The sequence below is a fragment of the Centruroides vittatus genome, unplaced genomic scaffold, assembly GCF_030686945.1.
Source record: "Centruroides vittatus isolate TY-2023 unplaced genomic scaffold, ASM3068694v2 scaffold_2802, whole genome shotgun sequence".
Classification (NCBI taxonomy): Eukaryota; Metazoa; Arthropoda; class Arachnida; order Scorpiones; family Buthidae; genus Centruroides; species Centruroides vittatus.
In genome coordinates, this window is record NW_027122693.1 from 1,694,637 (window position 1) to 1,709,899 (window position 15,263).

Genomic DNA, 15,263 nt, shown 5'->3' on the forward strand with positions numbered 1-15,263 from the left:
AAAAGGGGAAAAATCTTCAGACTACACTCTACTGTACTATAGCCTACTCTTATACGTTAAATACTATTACATGTTAGTAAGTCTACACTATAATGCATCATTAATTAATGTTAATTTATGAGAATGGAATAATTCAAAGAGACTTACCAAAAGATTTTATCGTCAATACAAGTAAAACAATTCGAGTAAACAGCTTGCGAACAACTGATTTGCCTGGTGTAACTTATCAGTATGATCTCGAACGATGCGTGAATATTGAGTAATTTTTCCCTCATAAAACTAAATCTGTACTTCCTCTTCTAAATATAAATCGACGATCGAAAATGTGATAAGATCAAACTTAATTTTAACATTTATTTCAGTTGATTTATAGTTTTATCTATTCGAATTCGGGATGCAAATTTCGCAATTTCTACGATCGGACGAAGTAAAATCGAGTAAAAACGTTGTTCATAGCATAATTCTGCATTCAATTTACCTTAAATGAGACTAATCGGTGATAGAAAATAGAGAAATTTATCTCAGAATAGTGCATTTTCTACTTTACAATAGTGCTTTTTATACCTTACAATAATGAATTTTTACCTTAGAGTAGTGACTTTAAATAAAGTAAACATGAACTTTCTTTTGTTAATTTATAAATTAATGAATCAAAAACTGCACAATTTATAGAAATTTAATTACTTGTAACATTCCTAAGATTTTCTTTAACAATTTATATTTATTTCAAAAGGACTATTGAAAATAAATGTACAATTATTAGCGCATAAACTCTTATACGGGTTGAAGTGTTAGCTTCAAAGTTTGTCACTCTTGAGTGGCAAACTTAAAATAATTGCAAGAACAAAAGAAAAAAGGGGTATAAAAATAGGAAAAAATGTCTTTAATAAATACACGAAAAGTTAATAAAGCTTGTCTAACCTGTGTATCTACCTTTAAGTATGTATGCTTCTTGATTCTATACACAGGTGATACAAAATTATTGTCTTGATAATGATTAAAAATTTAATTCTTCGTTATTGTTTTATAGTATGAGTATGTGACACTACTCAAATCATATGTATACTGTATATTATTTCCAATATGTATGTAATTAATTAACAATTAAACATATTCGAAGCTCTATAGCATAGGGCTTACACATTAATAACCTATCAGATATTAGTGTTTTAGTATTCCTGTCCTGTCATACAGGTGTTTTTACAAGTGTTAGCTGTCTGACAGGGATATTCTGTCAAGCAAGTTTACCTAAACAAGGTAAATTAATATGATAACAAGCCCAGAAAAGGTATAAGTAATGCCTATTTGACTCGCAAGGGCCCTAAATTTAAATTTTTAAATGTAAACACAGGATATAAAGGCGATAAAAATTACACTTTCATTCGTTAAATAGTGACAATCTGTTATTTATTTTATTACATTTTTACGGATTTTGGAGAAGGGTGGACCTGACAGTTTATATTAATGAATATAAGTACTTTTATATGACAATATAATAACAAGCTTCTATTATATGTCCAATGCCTTTGCATTATAATATAGTCGAGATGCTGTCAAGGTAAAGATTATAAGCCCAATAGAGCGGGTGTTTCGTCGACCGCTAGGAAACACTACAGTAGAGGATACTACTTATACTACTAATCAGGCAGTAAAGTCACACCTGTCAATAACGGCCGATGACGGGAACATAAAGAATGGCCGCTGTTTGGAGGTTATTTTTGTATGCATTTCAAGAAGAACGTTCCTAAAAACTGGTCGCAGTTTAAAAGTGGCCCTTATAAGGGGGTTCGATTGTATATTTTACTCGTATATTTGAAGCGGAGCGTTAGCGAAGCTTCTTTTACGAGGCTTAGAGAATTGTGTTCGTTCTCAAAATCATTTCGATAGATTTTAATTAAACTTTGCCGTTTTTCATTAATTGAGACGAAGAATCCAGGAATGCAATGTGGGTCCATTTAAATGTGAAAAAATTATAAAATCAGGCAATCTTGAAGATTCATTTTCTGCCCGATCGCCATACTTTTTCTCTGTTATCTATAACAGATAACAAAGTAAAAGTAGGGTCCATGACTTCTTTTTCAATATACAAAAGTATTACAGTGACAATTTTGATTCTCTCTGATGCGACGAGTGCACCTAACGGAATTTAAGTCCAGGGGTCAAAAATAACAACAGTATTACGTGCACCTAACAGAAAATAGGCTCGAAAAACAAAACAAAAAAACAAAAAAACACAAGAACAAAGCAATCGCCATTGATTGCTTTGTTCTTGGATCGTTTCTCTTTACCTGGCCAGTGCAAGGATCGTGTCTCTGTGGCCTGCAGGTACGAGTATAGCCTCTTCTGTGGCGAGAAGTGCAATGTTTACCAGTCCGTGTTCGTCAGGTACTGTACATGAATTGCTTCTTCTGTGCCTAACACAGTATTTTTCAACCTTGTTTTTTTATCTCACAGCTCACTTAAGTCTATAATTAAATTTCCACGGTAAAAATTTCCTTGGAATAAATCACATGATGTAAAGTGTTTGTAAACATTCTATCGTCACATTACTTGCCACTTAACCTAATTCTTTTTGATTCATAGTTATATTAACCATAAAATTATACTTTTATGTTTAAAAGGAACACAAAGTTATTCGTTATTGTTTCGATTTATTATTTTTCTTGTAGGACAGAAAACCTCTCTTATACCGAAATATTTTATAATATTCAAGAATATAAGTGATTTGGACAATTTTAATTCAAATATGTATCATATACTTTCAAAAATATATCAATAATAATAAATATCTAAATACAGTCGAACCCCCTTATAACGGTCATTTCTAAATGGCGGCCATTTTTTAAAGCAACGTCTTTCTTGAAATGTTCCAAAATAACCTCCAAGCAACGGGCATTTCTTTGTGTTCCCGTCAGTGGCCGTTGTTGGCAGGTCTGTATTCTATGATTGTTAATTACAGTTTTGCAAAAATGATTCATGAAAGTCCCAAATCGTGCAATTTTCTGGGCCAGAGAGCTTAATGGGAAACAAAGCAAGACACATCAGCTACTGTAAATAATTGTTAGTTTCTACTACACGTGACAGGATGCTGACCGACTGTCACGTGCAGTGTTTCAGAACGAGGGAAAGTCGCCCCCTTTGCCGGCAAATATCATTTTTGGAAAGAAATTTTGATGTATTATCTAATTTTAACCTTAAAGAAACAGTCATTACATTCATTAATCATAGATATAAACCTTTTCTTGCTAATCCAATCAGAGTTAAGATAATGTTGAGTCATCCAATCGTGTAATGTTTTTCTAACTATTTCTCACAACTTTCACAGCAGACTACCTACATTCGTAAGTACTCATTCTCATTGCGATTTAATGTGTCTTATAAGCAAAAACTGATAGCAAAGAAACATTGTTGACGATAATGCAGTATTTATTTACATATTTTATACTAATACTTAAAATATTTAATGAAATTATTTACAATTTCAATAAATATGTTGTATGATTTCTGAAGTCATTCGTTTTCCCTTCTCTTCTATTGAATTAAAAGAATTGTTAAGAAAAAATCACTTAAACTCTGACCTGTGGCTCCAATGGCTCCAACAGGACCTTTTTCACATCGTGGATTTAATCTTGGAGGCCGAGAGATGGAGCCTACACGTTGGAATCAACCCACCCACAAAAATATCTGAGCCTTCTTGAACTCGAACCTGAATCCACTAGTGAAACAGGCTGGTATCTTTAGTATCTTGACCAATCCCTTCATCTTAAACTAACAGGTATGAGGTCATAATGAGCTTTAATTTTACTAAATAAACATAATTTATTTAAAATATGTTTACAATTTATAAAACACAACTTGAATATCTGTTCCATTCTATTCTACTAAAAAAAAGGTACATGATTACAAATACTCTTAACATATATGAATTTGTACAAAATGTTCTTTTTCATTGTTGATGACAAACAGTTTTATAAAAATTTCTTACACATAAACAAACAAACAAGTGTGAATTATTACGTTTCTGTTTCTAATTTTTCCTTTTTATCATAGTCTATATCGCTGCTGCGATTTGCTGTGTTCTTTATTTCGACAACTGCACGATTTGGCCTAAAATGAAACAAATGTAAACATTAATTAATTAATTACAACATGTACAGGTTGACGAGAAGTCACAGTGTCACCAACTAATTTACATAGCACGTAGGTACAGTGACGTGTGACCACGAAGTAGAGTAAACCCTGATGAACATGTCTGCCAGATCAAAGGTTGCACCTGAGATACGGCTGTGAAGAAAAGTTTCAGTTGACACTAACTCTCACAAATGCGACAAAAAAATAGTCACAATGTCAACCAGAACAACATAATTCTTGGTAAATGCAAAAAATCTGTACCATAATTTAGGGGTTGTCAGAAAGGATGTCTACAGTGACTGCTCGTCTATGCTGTACATAAATAAACACATGACTTGATTTTTACAACAGAAAGCGTGTGGAAATGGTGCTTACATTCCTCTTTCTCCTGTGTAATGGTAATCTGTATAGCGTCTTCGATAAACGACACATCCTAAAATTAAACAGAATACCAGAAGTATTGGGATAATGATCCCAGCCGATATGCCTCCAATTTGTGCTGCGTATTCGCTATCAGCTGTAAAAAAAATTAATTTTAGAAAGTTATTCAACTATTCCTAAAGAAAAAATTTATGACATCTAATTAAATGTTAAGGATTATACATAAATAAACGCAATGTTTTCCCGAAACTGGGATACTTACATATACATACAGGATCAATACCCCAACTCCAAAGTCCTGTACCGTGGCATATTCTTCTTTCGTGCCCAACTAGACGATATCCAGGATCGCAACTGAAAGTAACTATGGAATCGGGATGATAACGAATTTCGTCTTTCTTTCCATGAATAGGTTTTGGTAATTCTGGACATCGAATAACTATAATTTTTTTTAATATAAATATTAGAATATTAAGTTGAATTTAAGAAAAAAAAAAGTTCTGTTAAAACATTACCTTTCTCTCTCACTTCCTTTGCTAAGAATAATGATCTGCTTTCGTGTAATTTCGTACTTTCTGCAAATTTTCTATCTCCTGTAACTATATAATCGTAGGAGCACGATCCTATATCTCTGCAGGTCTGTATAATAATGAATTTTTACTATGTAATATCGAGATTCTTATGCAAATGAATGTTTAAAAAATAATACTTACGGGTCTAACGTCGTGTTTATGAGTGAAATTTTCATGAACTTTTATTTCATCCTAATATTCCGGTTCGAAAGTATTATCGTCGTAGTCGGTAAAATCGATTACATCGTGAAAAAATAACGACTCACTCGGTGAAAGCCTCCCTGTAGTTTTTAATAGAATATTTTTTAATTTACACCATTAATTAAAAAAAAATTAAATATGAATCCATGCTCACATGTGTTGCCGAATCTATTATGAAGATCGCGATTATTGCTTGGTATGACAGGTGGTCTGTCTCCTGGTACTGCAAAATCATCATATTTGTCACCTGACCAATTGCCAAGAAGTCCTCTAGTTTTATTCTGTATTTTAAACAAAAAAAAGGAGTTAAATGATATTAATGTATCTCAATCCTTCGTATCCATCGACTGATTCCACTCAGAATCGAACCCCAAAATAAAGAAGAATTTCCATCCGTAATGGCTCCTCGAGTTCGAGCTTTAAAACTTCAAAACAGAACCTACAGATAAACTATAATAAGGACAATTTCCTATTATGTTTCTAATATTATAATGAACTATATTTTTTACGGTGGTTATAGTAGATTGAGCAGCAACATTTCTAGATTTTGTAATGATTATTGTTTACATAATAAAACGCCTTATTAAAAATATAAGATAAAGTCAATTTATGTTAAAGTTAAACAATTGAACATACCAAATAGATTAGAGGTAAGTAAACATGAACACCCAAATTCCCATCAACATTCATGACTTCAACACCCGCTCCAGAATCGAACATGGCGACAATATGGGACATATTCCAAATGCCAGCAGGTTGATAAAGAGTGACTCCTGTTTATAAAATTTTAATAAATTAACAAATATAGTATTTACCACGAAAGCAATTCACTTAAAATTTACCTTGGAATGTTTGAATTCTTAAAGTATCGTCCCAAAAGTAAACAAATTCCTTATCAACTATAACATAAAGATGATATCTCCAACGACCGGCATCCGGACGAATTCGGAATTCGACTGTAGACGAAGTATTATCTTTAACAGCTATTGCTGTAAGTCTGGTTCCATTAATATTGGGACCTAAAATTTATCAATATCATGTGAGAAAATTGTGTAAATGTAATGAAAACTTAATAGATAACACTTAACTGTTCATAGCCGATTGAAATTGTTCGAATCTTCCTTGAATGTCCAAACTTCTATTAGCATAACGTACACGTACCAAAGAAAATTCTCCTTTAGCATTGAAAGTGAAATTTCTGTTGTCAAATGTGATGAAGTGAGGATCGCCGTATACAGATCCTAGTAAAATATTGTGAAGAAATTTAGTAATTTAAAATATTAAATGTAATGTTATTAGTAAACTTGGTTTTTGAGTGAGTAGAGTGTTGTTGAGATTCTTCTTACCTACTCCAGGTGGTTGATAAGAAGTACAATCTTGTGACGTTCTCCAATACTTAAACTTTTGACACGATTCGGCATTATCCTCGTCTTTAACCCATTTACAACAAAAGAAAAATGGCATCACATCGTGAAGCCAGTGCGATAATGTGGGAAGCTGTAATATTTCAACGTTTAATTTCAAATTTATCTTTAAATATTATGTATTTAGTAGAATTACCATCATTCTCCATTTATACGGATGTTTTCCATATTTGAAGGATCTTGAAGGCCTTCCAGCATACATTGTATCAGCCGTTCTTAGTAGCTCTCCGTAAGTATCATAGCAACATAATTGTCCAGAGCCACCGACTCTAAAATTTAAAGTATTTTTAATATAGAATTTCTTTTAAATTCCCCTTTAAAATTGAAAATACTTACGAAGGTCTTCCCGATTGTATGCAATGTTGAGCTTCTCTGTGAAACGTGTCACACTTTTTATCTATGACGTTACATTGACTGTCGGGTGAAAATCGACCACGATCTATTTCCGCTTGTTTCAGAGTACAGGGACAACGGAAGAGAGAAGTGGCAAATGTTAGTGAATTCTCCTCTTCGTCAAACCATTTATCACAAAAATGCTCTTTCCATTTCCCTTTGTATTCACGTTCCCATTGTGGTCTGAAATACCATGCTAAAGGCATAGGCCTGCTCCAAATTACTCTGAAAACGAAGATTAAACAGTTAAATTTGAGCATTATCACGAATTACATTTATTCATACTTACGGTGATATCTTGATATTTCTTCCAAAACTCGAGGCATCGGTTAAATTCATTGATATGAAACCGAAAACAATATCAGTGTTGCCGTAATTTCTCCTTTGTTCAAACTGCACCACATCTAGTTCGTATCTTTCCTTTCCTATCATGACAGCACCCTCTGCCAAAGTGTCTATATAAGTTAACTTTGGATAACTTTCTGATATTTCCCTGAATAACAATAAAAGTAAAGTTGTTAACAATAAATCAAGTAGTTTACTTGTTTGAAGAAGTTTAGGGGAAAAACAAGCGAAGAGAAGTGTGGACAGTGAGAAAATAACACTTGCTTATATGTAAAATTTGAAAAACAGATATGTACCGAATAGCCTACTGAATAATGATACAAGTGTCATCCAAGACAATTATAAATATAGAAGAAAAATAATTGCTATTTACCTGTATCCCCATAAGTGAAAGCTTGCTTTAACATCATCTCTCCAAGTCAAATATTCCTTTTTCCAATTTAGTGTGAGTGAAGTGGGGTTATACAATCTGTCTTTGTTCTCATAGATGATGATGTCTTCTCTTGCTATTTCCGGTGGTTCTGGCAATAATAGAATAGCATTAAAATTGTGCTTAATAATTTTATTACTGTTGAAGGTTTATTTGTTTACGGAAATTCAACACGTGGGAGAGAGATGTCTCCTGGGAGGATTTTTATGAGAAAATTGATCCCTATTTAGATGTTACAAACGTGAAGGAAACCGGAAAATTCTACGTGTCTAGGCTGTTGGAGAAGCGCAACCCACGACATTGTTCGTTGGTTGCCCACTCGACCACTAGCGGGCATTAATTTTAGACAAATTGTTCTATAAGGGAGAAGAATACCTTTTGTGATTGCAGCCTTACAACGAAACAATGGAATATATCAGAGTGCCATACAGTTATGCCTGATTTTTCTGATTTACTAAAAGGCATTAACGATACATTCCTGGATGATCTAAAGTATTCTAACCTTTTTTTTAAACAAAAAAAAAATAAATAAATAAATTTTATTTTATGAATTGTTATTATAAATAAACTTTTCTTCATAAAAGTAAAAATTTTGAATATAAAGATAGAAAAACAATATATTTCTATTGTATTTTGTACACTTCTCTAGTCAACAATTGTTACGCCTAGTAAACAAATATGACAGAATAATAAATTGATCTTGAAACGTAGCATTATAAATTGTTTTTTACTGTGTTCTACAGCCCACGTTACACGTCGTAAATGCTTGGAATTTTACAAAAGTTGAAACGTCAACTGTGGATGATGTATTGAACAAATTCCTAGTGAACCTTACACAATAAGTACAATTTTGAAATAGTCGTAAAGTGCGGTGATGAATGACGAAAATAATAATAATAATAATAATATAAATAGACAGAAATTAATTTTGATCTGTCAGCAAATTAATTACGAATGTATTTTTTGTTTTATGTGCTGTTGTCTCGGATCTGCTGCTACCACTATAATTCGTTTTGCGTGTCATTTGTCATCCTTGGTCTACAAGTTAAAGAAAATGAGCTTTACATAATACAGGACCTGCATAAACATAAACTGAAAGATTGGTTCCAGATTTTAAAACTAGGAAAATAATACGATAAACCAATAAATAGAATAGGAAAAATAAACAGAAATATTAGTCCAAACAAACTACATTCAAGAGTAAAAGGACCGTACATTTATCGAATCCTTCATGGAAAAGACCCTCTGACTGCTTCCATCGCATAAAACGATTTATATAGAAACAGAATTTGGTGTAATTATGCAAGGAATTAAATATAACTTAAAATATTTCGTTATTTTCCATGGATTTGCATAAATTTTACCTACTTTCTTATTTAAATAGTATAATAAAAATGAGTATATACTTACGTATATAATATTTTCCATAAAAATGATAAGGACCTTCATTAACGGATACGGATATATCCACGTATCCATGAAACAACACTGGAGGTTGAAAGCATGTTGCATGATTTATGTTCTTATAAACACCTTTTACCTCAAATATATCAAATTTGCAAGCGATTCTGACATTTTCTTCTTCTTTTACTTTTCCGAAACATGGGCCAGTTATATTGACCATCGTTCCTCCCAACATATTACCCCAACGGGGGAAGAAGGTGAGACGAGCTCTGTCAACCCAATTAAGATCCAATTCTACGAAAAAAATAGAGAAATTAATTATTAGCCGAAGTGATACTTAAATATACTTATAAAGAACTTAAAAAATTACCTTTTTCAATACAGGAACCAGGCCATATTTCTTCATCAATCTGAAATATCCAACGTCCTTCTAAGTCATTTGCAAATCCTCTTTCTTTCAGCAATTGTAATCGTGGACTTTGTGAATATGGTTTTAAATGAAAAGCTCTTGTTCGATTTCCACCATTGAAACCAACCTAAAAAATTAAATAAATTCTCATAATCTTATAATATTTTTAAAAAAAATTTATCTGAACTTCATATGAAACAATGCTTACAAAAACTGACTGAGATCTTTTGGTGCCATCGTAAGGATCTCCATACGAAATCCAGTCGAGTTGATCGTAATTGAACATTGCATAAGTTCTCAATTCATCCGTAGCCAAGACCAATTGATAAGTATTTGTCTAAATGGTAAACAATTAATTTATGAAAGGTTTCAAGATTTTAAAATACGGTAAACAAGTATTTACCTTTAATGGTGTGTTGGCATCTCTGTCAGAAAACGTAGCATTCAACCAGGTTACGATTACAACGAATAATGGTTTGAAATCGCTGGCTCCTATCATGCCTTCACGAAAATCCAAAATTAGTCTCTCTCTCAACATGTTATCAGGCTCCTTATCAATGTAAACCATCTTCTTGTAAACTCCGGATTCTGTAAAGTATTAGAAAATTATTTAATTACAAGATATAATAAACTGTAATAATATAAGAAATACAAGATATTTCTTATATTATTACAGTATATTAATACCACGTATAAGGAATCTTAATCAATTTCTCACGTGGAATGTCTTGAGGAAAATCCTGCTTGCTAAACCATGGAGCAATTAACGAAGGATCGACTTCTTTCTTTGGATCGATAATTTTCATGGGAAAATCTACTGGTATCTTATATTCTTTAGGTCCTGCTGAGAAGAGAATGTATCCGTCTTTATGAACCTGTAATGTATTTATTTATAGTATAAGAGATATTATAATGAAAATAGGTAAATATATGTTATTAATGTAACTTACCCACATATACGTGAATTCAAAACCAAAGAATGGTAATCTGAAAGTTAATGACTGATCTTGTAGAGGTCTCGAACTCGTGATTTGGTGTACGTAATCCGATTCCCAAACAGGATATAATAATTGTTTCCTGAATTGGTCCATTGTCTGGGGTTTAGGAATTATTTCTCGATTGTAATTTGAATACATATTGATGTCAGGTGGTTTATTCGCAGCTGAAATTTCTGTAAATTAAGTAATTCTTAATATTACTTATACGCGATTACTGTTTATTATATATTTTAAACTCAATTTCATAGAAAATTTAGATACTATGATTTGACAATCTTAATTATAAAATATTCATTAAGTATCTGTACTCCATAATTAATTGTCTGGTCTGTAATTTGCAATCTTTCCCGTGTAAAGAGGGAATTTTTAAGCATTACTTTCACTTTTTGTTAATACATACGCCTTGGAGGTAGATACCGACTTCAGTTATATTGGGACAGAGAAAGCAGCTTGTGTGTTAAATTTAAAATAAACTAGGCACACAAGATGGTTTCTTACAGTTGATATAGTTTCTACGTATTGTAATCATGTGCCAACCAGAAAATAATTTGCACGTGGTATAAATGTTTACGTGTAAAGCACTAAAAGAAAACTTCTTGCTGAAACTGTGCACGAATTGCTTATGCATAGTCATAAAAGTCAACCAGACTTTTAGGAGTTAGGAGCAAGGAGTTAGAAATTAGCGAAAAAAAATTTTTGAACAAATGGTTGCAGGAAATCATTTTATTAGATGTGTAAAATTATTATTGGGGGCCACATGAGAAACTTTTAGATACTGTCGTTTGAAACATTACTGCATACTTCACAACAACTTTCAAACCTGTATCTTCAGTAGACATTACAGTATCTTTAATATGACACTACAGAATTCAAATATATAAAGAGAATGTTATTTTATTTTGAATAATATGATGATATTATCAGCATTATCCGTAAATAAAGAATATTAATATACGATAACATTATAATTATGTTTTTGCACTGTTAATTTTGCTTCTTGTACAATAACAAAAATGGTAAGATTTGTACAAATGTCATTATTTTCATTTTTACATTAGTTACTTACAAGAAACTGTATGGTTTAAATACTATTGGACTGGCATTAAACCTGATTTATTACAGTATTTATTTAAAAAAAACAGTAAAATATAAAAATCTTGAAGTTTATTAATGATTTCTTTTATAATATTTCATAATCCCGAAGATTAAGAGAGGATGGAATGAAGCCTGGAACAGTTTCAATAGTTAGTCTCACCCTCTCCAAAACACATAAATATATAAAATTAATAATAAAATGAATCTTTACTATGTTTTTTACATAAAGTACTTAATTTTGAAGGCTGTCCTTTGTTTAGAGCAGGGACTAAATAATTCTATTGTGTTTTTGGGTCTATCAGGTCCTGCATATCTGGACCTGCATCTATTAATGTTGTAACTATAGCGTTAGCTTATTAAAAATATGTTTAATCTGTGAATGTAAATAATCAACCAGTAATTTGTAATTGATAAGATAGGATTATGTACGAACTATAACGAAAGGATTACGACATAGGGGCGTACAAACCGCTTTTATGATTAGCAATATAGAACACATAAAAAATTGTTTTTATTATGTTCATAATACTTGTAACAACTAGTTAATGTGAATTTCCTGTATGTCACCATAACTGATAAACGATTTAACACAAGGAAATAGTTATAACTTTAAAATAATACATTATTTTTGTAAATGATAATTAATCTTTACACTATCGTAAACAGTAATTATCGAATGTTTCAACCAGTTATGAGGAAACAAGCGTGTCGAAGTGAGAGAATATTTCAAAGGCATATCAGTTGTTAGAAGTGTAAAATAGCCTAATGAGTCGAAGTCATTACAATTGGACTCCTGCGAGTTGCAGTTTTGTGTTTTGCTGGTTTGAGGTCCTTAGAATCATACAAATTCAAATAAACTCATGTAAATTGTAGCTCCGTAAGATCCTCCATATGGTTATATATTTCTTCGATTTAGCATACAATTTACAAGGCAGATTTTCAAGTAATGTATGCTGTAAATTTTATGTTCTTTTCAGGAAACCAGTACTCAAATTTTCATAACGCAAAGATGATGTAAAAATCCGTACAACTGCTTACTCTCACGTTAAAAACTGAATATCGATGCTCCTATTGTTCAAACGGTGTTATAAAATGCTTCAAATTACCGGAGGAATATTATAAAATGTATACCATTGCTGTTCATCAAAAGTTTGAAATTACAAGTCAAAGCAAACTATCAGTTTGATTGTACAATGTTACTATCGACTAAGAAGTGTCTGAAAGGCATAACAGTAATATTGTAAAAGGGCCTATAAAAGGATAAAAAAAACACATTAAAATTAAAAAAAACACTCAAATTGAATAATTCAGCGAGATAATACCATATTGAAAACTTCACCAATGGGCCATCTGCTGTATTCAATTCAACTGTAATCATGAAATATTTTCTATTTCCTGAAGCTGCGACATTGATAACAAAAAATTTCAATTGGATTTTAAACTTAAAAATAGCAAAAAGGCATGTTTAAGCATGTTTAAAAACCTGTCAAGATGTGCCAACACGGATTCTTGCTCACCTGGCGAATATTTTCTTTTGTGCAGACATCCAGTGGCACGTTATATCTTGAAGGTGCCCATGAAAATTTGAATGAGAAGCCGCGTGTATAGTGTTGAATTCATAGGTTTTTCTTTCAGAGAATTTTTTGGGGAAAATATTTCTTTTTTACGATAGATTGGTTTGGGGCCCCTCTTGGTGAGAGGTTCCAGTCAATTGTTCTTTTTGCCCATAGGATGTATTTCACATAGAACTCAGCTACAAGCTACAGCTCAGGATTTTGATGGTCAGCTCAGCTTTCAGCTGGAGTCCAGAAAGCCCAGCTTATCTGCTCTTTGCTGCAACATCCACCAGCTCACCTGAGCTTAAAGCTGAGTAAAGCTTTAAGCTCCGGTCTAAATTCACAGCTTAGCTCGTCTTCAACACCTCAGTTCAGCTCTATATTTCCGGTGGTGCTGAGTTTTGTCAAAATCTATCCACACTTGCATGTATTACTGACTATAATAAATTGAATTAATAGCTCGTCCATAGATTAGTGTTATAGTTTTGCATTATAATTGAATAGATGGAAATCGAGACCAGACAGGGAATGATTAGGAGTTGGAGGCCCGAACTTATATATAATTAAATAATCAAAGCATTTATTAACTACGTATGACTTCACACTAGTTTTAAGGTTTCATTATCAGTTATACATTCAAAAAAGATTACTTGTAACGGTAAAACTGTATAATTCAGATTTTAATTAATAAAAATTAATTTTAAATTATAATTAAAATTTAATTTCTATACATAAAAAGTAACGAGAAATATCCCACTCGAGAATAATAACCTTAATTTAAATTTAACGGTTATAACTATTTTCTTTATTTAATACTTTACATTTAAAATATGTAAATATAATATAATTAATAATAAATTTAAATTATATATATATGTTTATATATTTAATTTTTATTATATAATATTTAAAAAATTCCTGCTTTCGTTTTAAGAATCCCTCTTGATGTTAAGAGTCGGCCATTTTTAGACGTTATTTATAACTGCCTTGTAAAGGTTATTAATATAACAAATTTAAAATAATTTAAATTAAAATAATAAAGAACTTACGCCTCTTTTTCTTTATATTATTTCTCTTCGCACATTCGACTAATAGAAAACAATATAAAATTATTAAAATCAAAGAGAACCTTAACGGCGCCATTTTTACTTTCCGTGTCGGTTCTCCTGGCTAAAAATTTCTATTGTTATCGACTGTAACCGTTATCCGATGGTAACTAAAGTTATTATCTGTATTAAGATAAGAAGAGTCGAAAGTTCTTTAACTATCGAGCAAAAATTTTTGCTGTTTTAGGTGTGGTATTTTATTGATATTACGTATTTTTAAAGGCGTTTTATTAATTTACGCTACTTAAAAATGCCTTTATAATAGGAAACAATGATAGATTTTTTAAATTAAAATATACATTAATTAATATATATTATAGTATATAAATAACACAATAATACAGTAAAACCTGCTTGAAACGGACGGGTATAATTCTTAAGAATGTGGCGATTTTTTAGTTAAAAAGTGTATAAACGTAAAATATTACGTTGAAATATTTTATATATTTAAAAATTTCGTTTATTTCCTATAAATTTATAATTTCACGCAATGTATTTCATTATATATTTATTAATCATGTATAATTTGTCGAGATAAAAGCGTTGATAATGTAGCAGTTTTAAAGCTTTGTAACTCTACGCCTTCTGTAAATAAGTTGAACTGTAGGCTTTACATTATACAAATTCTTTATGAATTTAAATAATTTTTAAAGAAATTATGTGGTAAAAATGTTTTTAATTTAATGAAATTGTTTAATTTTTTTTTTTAATCCTTTACTGTGATTATAGCGATGAATTCAAGTGAGGTAACATCGAATTTTTAATGTTTTCGTGCTAAATAATTAGTTATTAATATTTATTTATTAATTAATAATTAA

General features: G+C 31.2%; 1 protein-coding gene across 1 annotated transcript; it reads right to left on the reverse strand.

Moving 5' to 3' along the window:
- Positions 1 to 3,855: 3,855 nt before the first annotated feature.
- LOC136987899 (protein mesh-like) lies at positions 3,856 to 14,542 on the reverse strand. Its single transcript, XM_067285673.1, is given in 21 exon segments — positions 3,856 to 4,107; positions 4,507 to 4,648; positions 4,775 to 4,951; positions 5,028 to 5,151; positions 5,226 to 5,365; positions 5,440 to 5,566; positions 5,922 to 6,058; positions 6,128 to 6,304; positions 6,374 to 6,526; positions 6,632 to 6,782; positions 6,846 to 6,978; positions 7,046 to 7,327; positions 7,392 to 7,595; positions 7,821 to 7,968; positions 9,288 to 9,575; positions 9,652 to 9,817; positions 9,899 to 10,027; positions 10,094 to 10,278; positions 10,409 to 10,565; positions 10,641 to 10,861; positions 14,389 to 14,542. Coding segments are annotated over 21 exon segments (3,429 nt in total). The 5' UTR covers positions 14,483 to 14,542; the 3' UTR covers positions 3,856 to 4,013.
- Between the last annotated feature and the right edge of the window lie 721 nt (positions 14,543 to 15,263).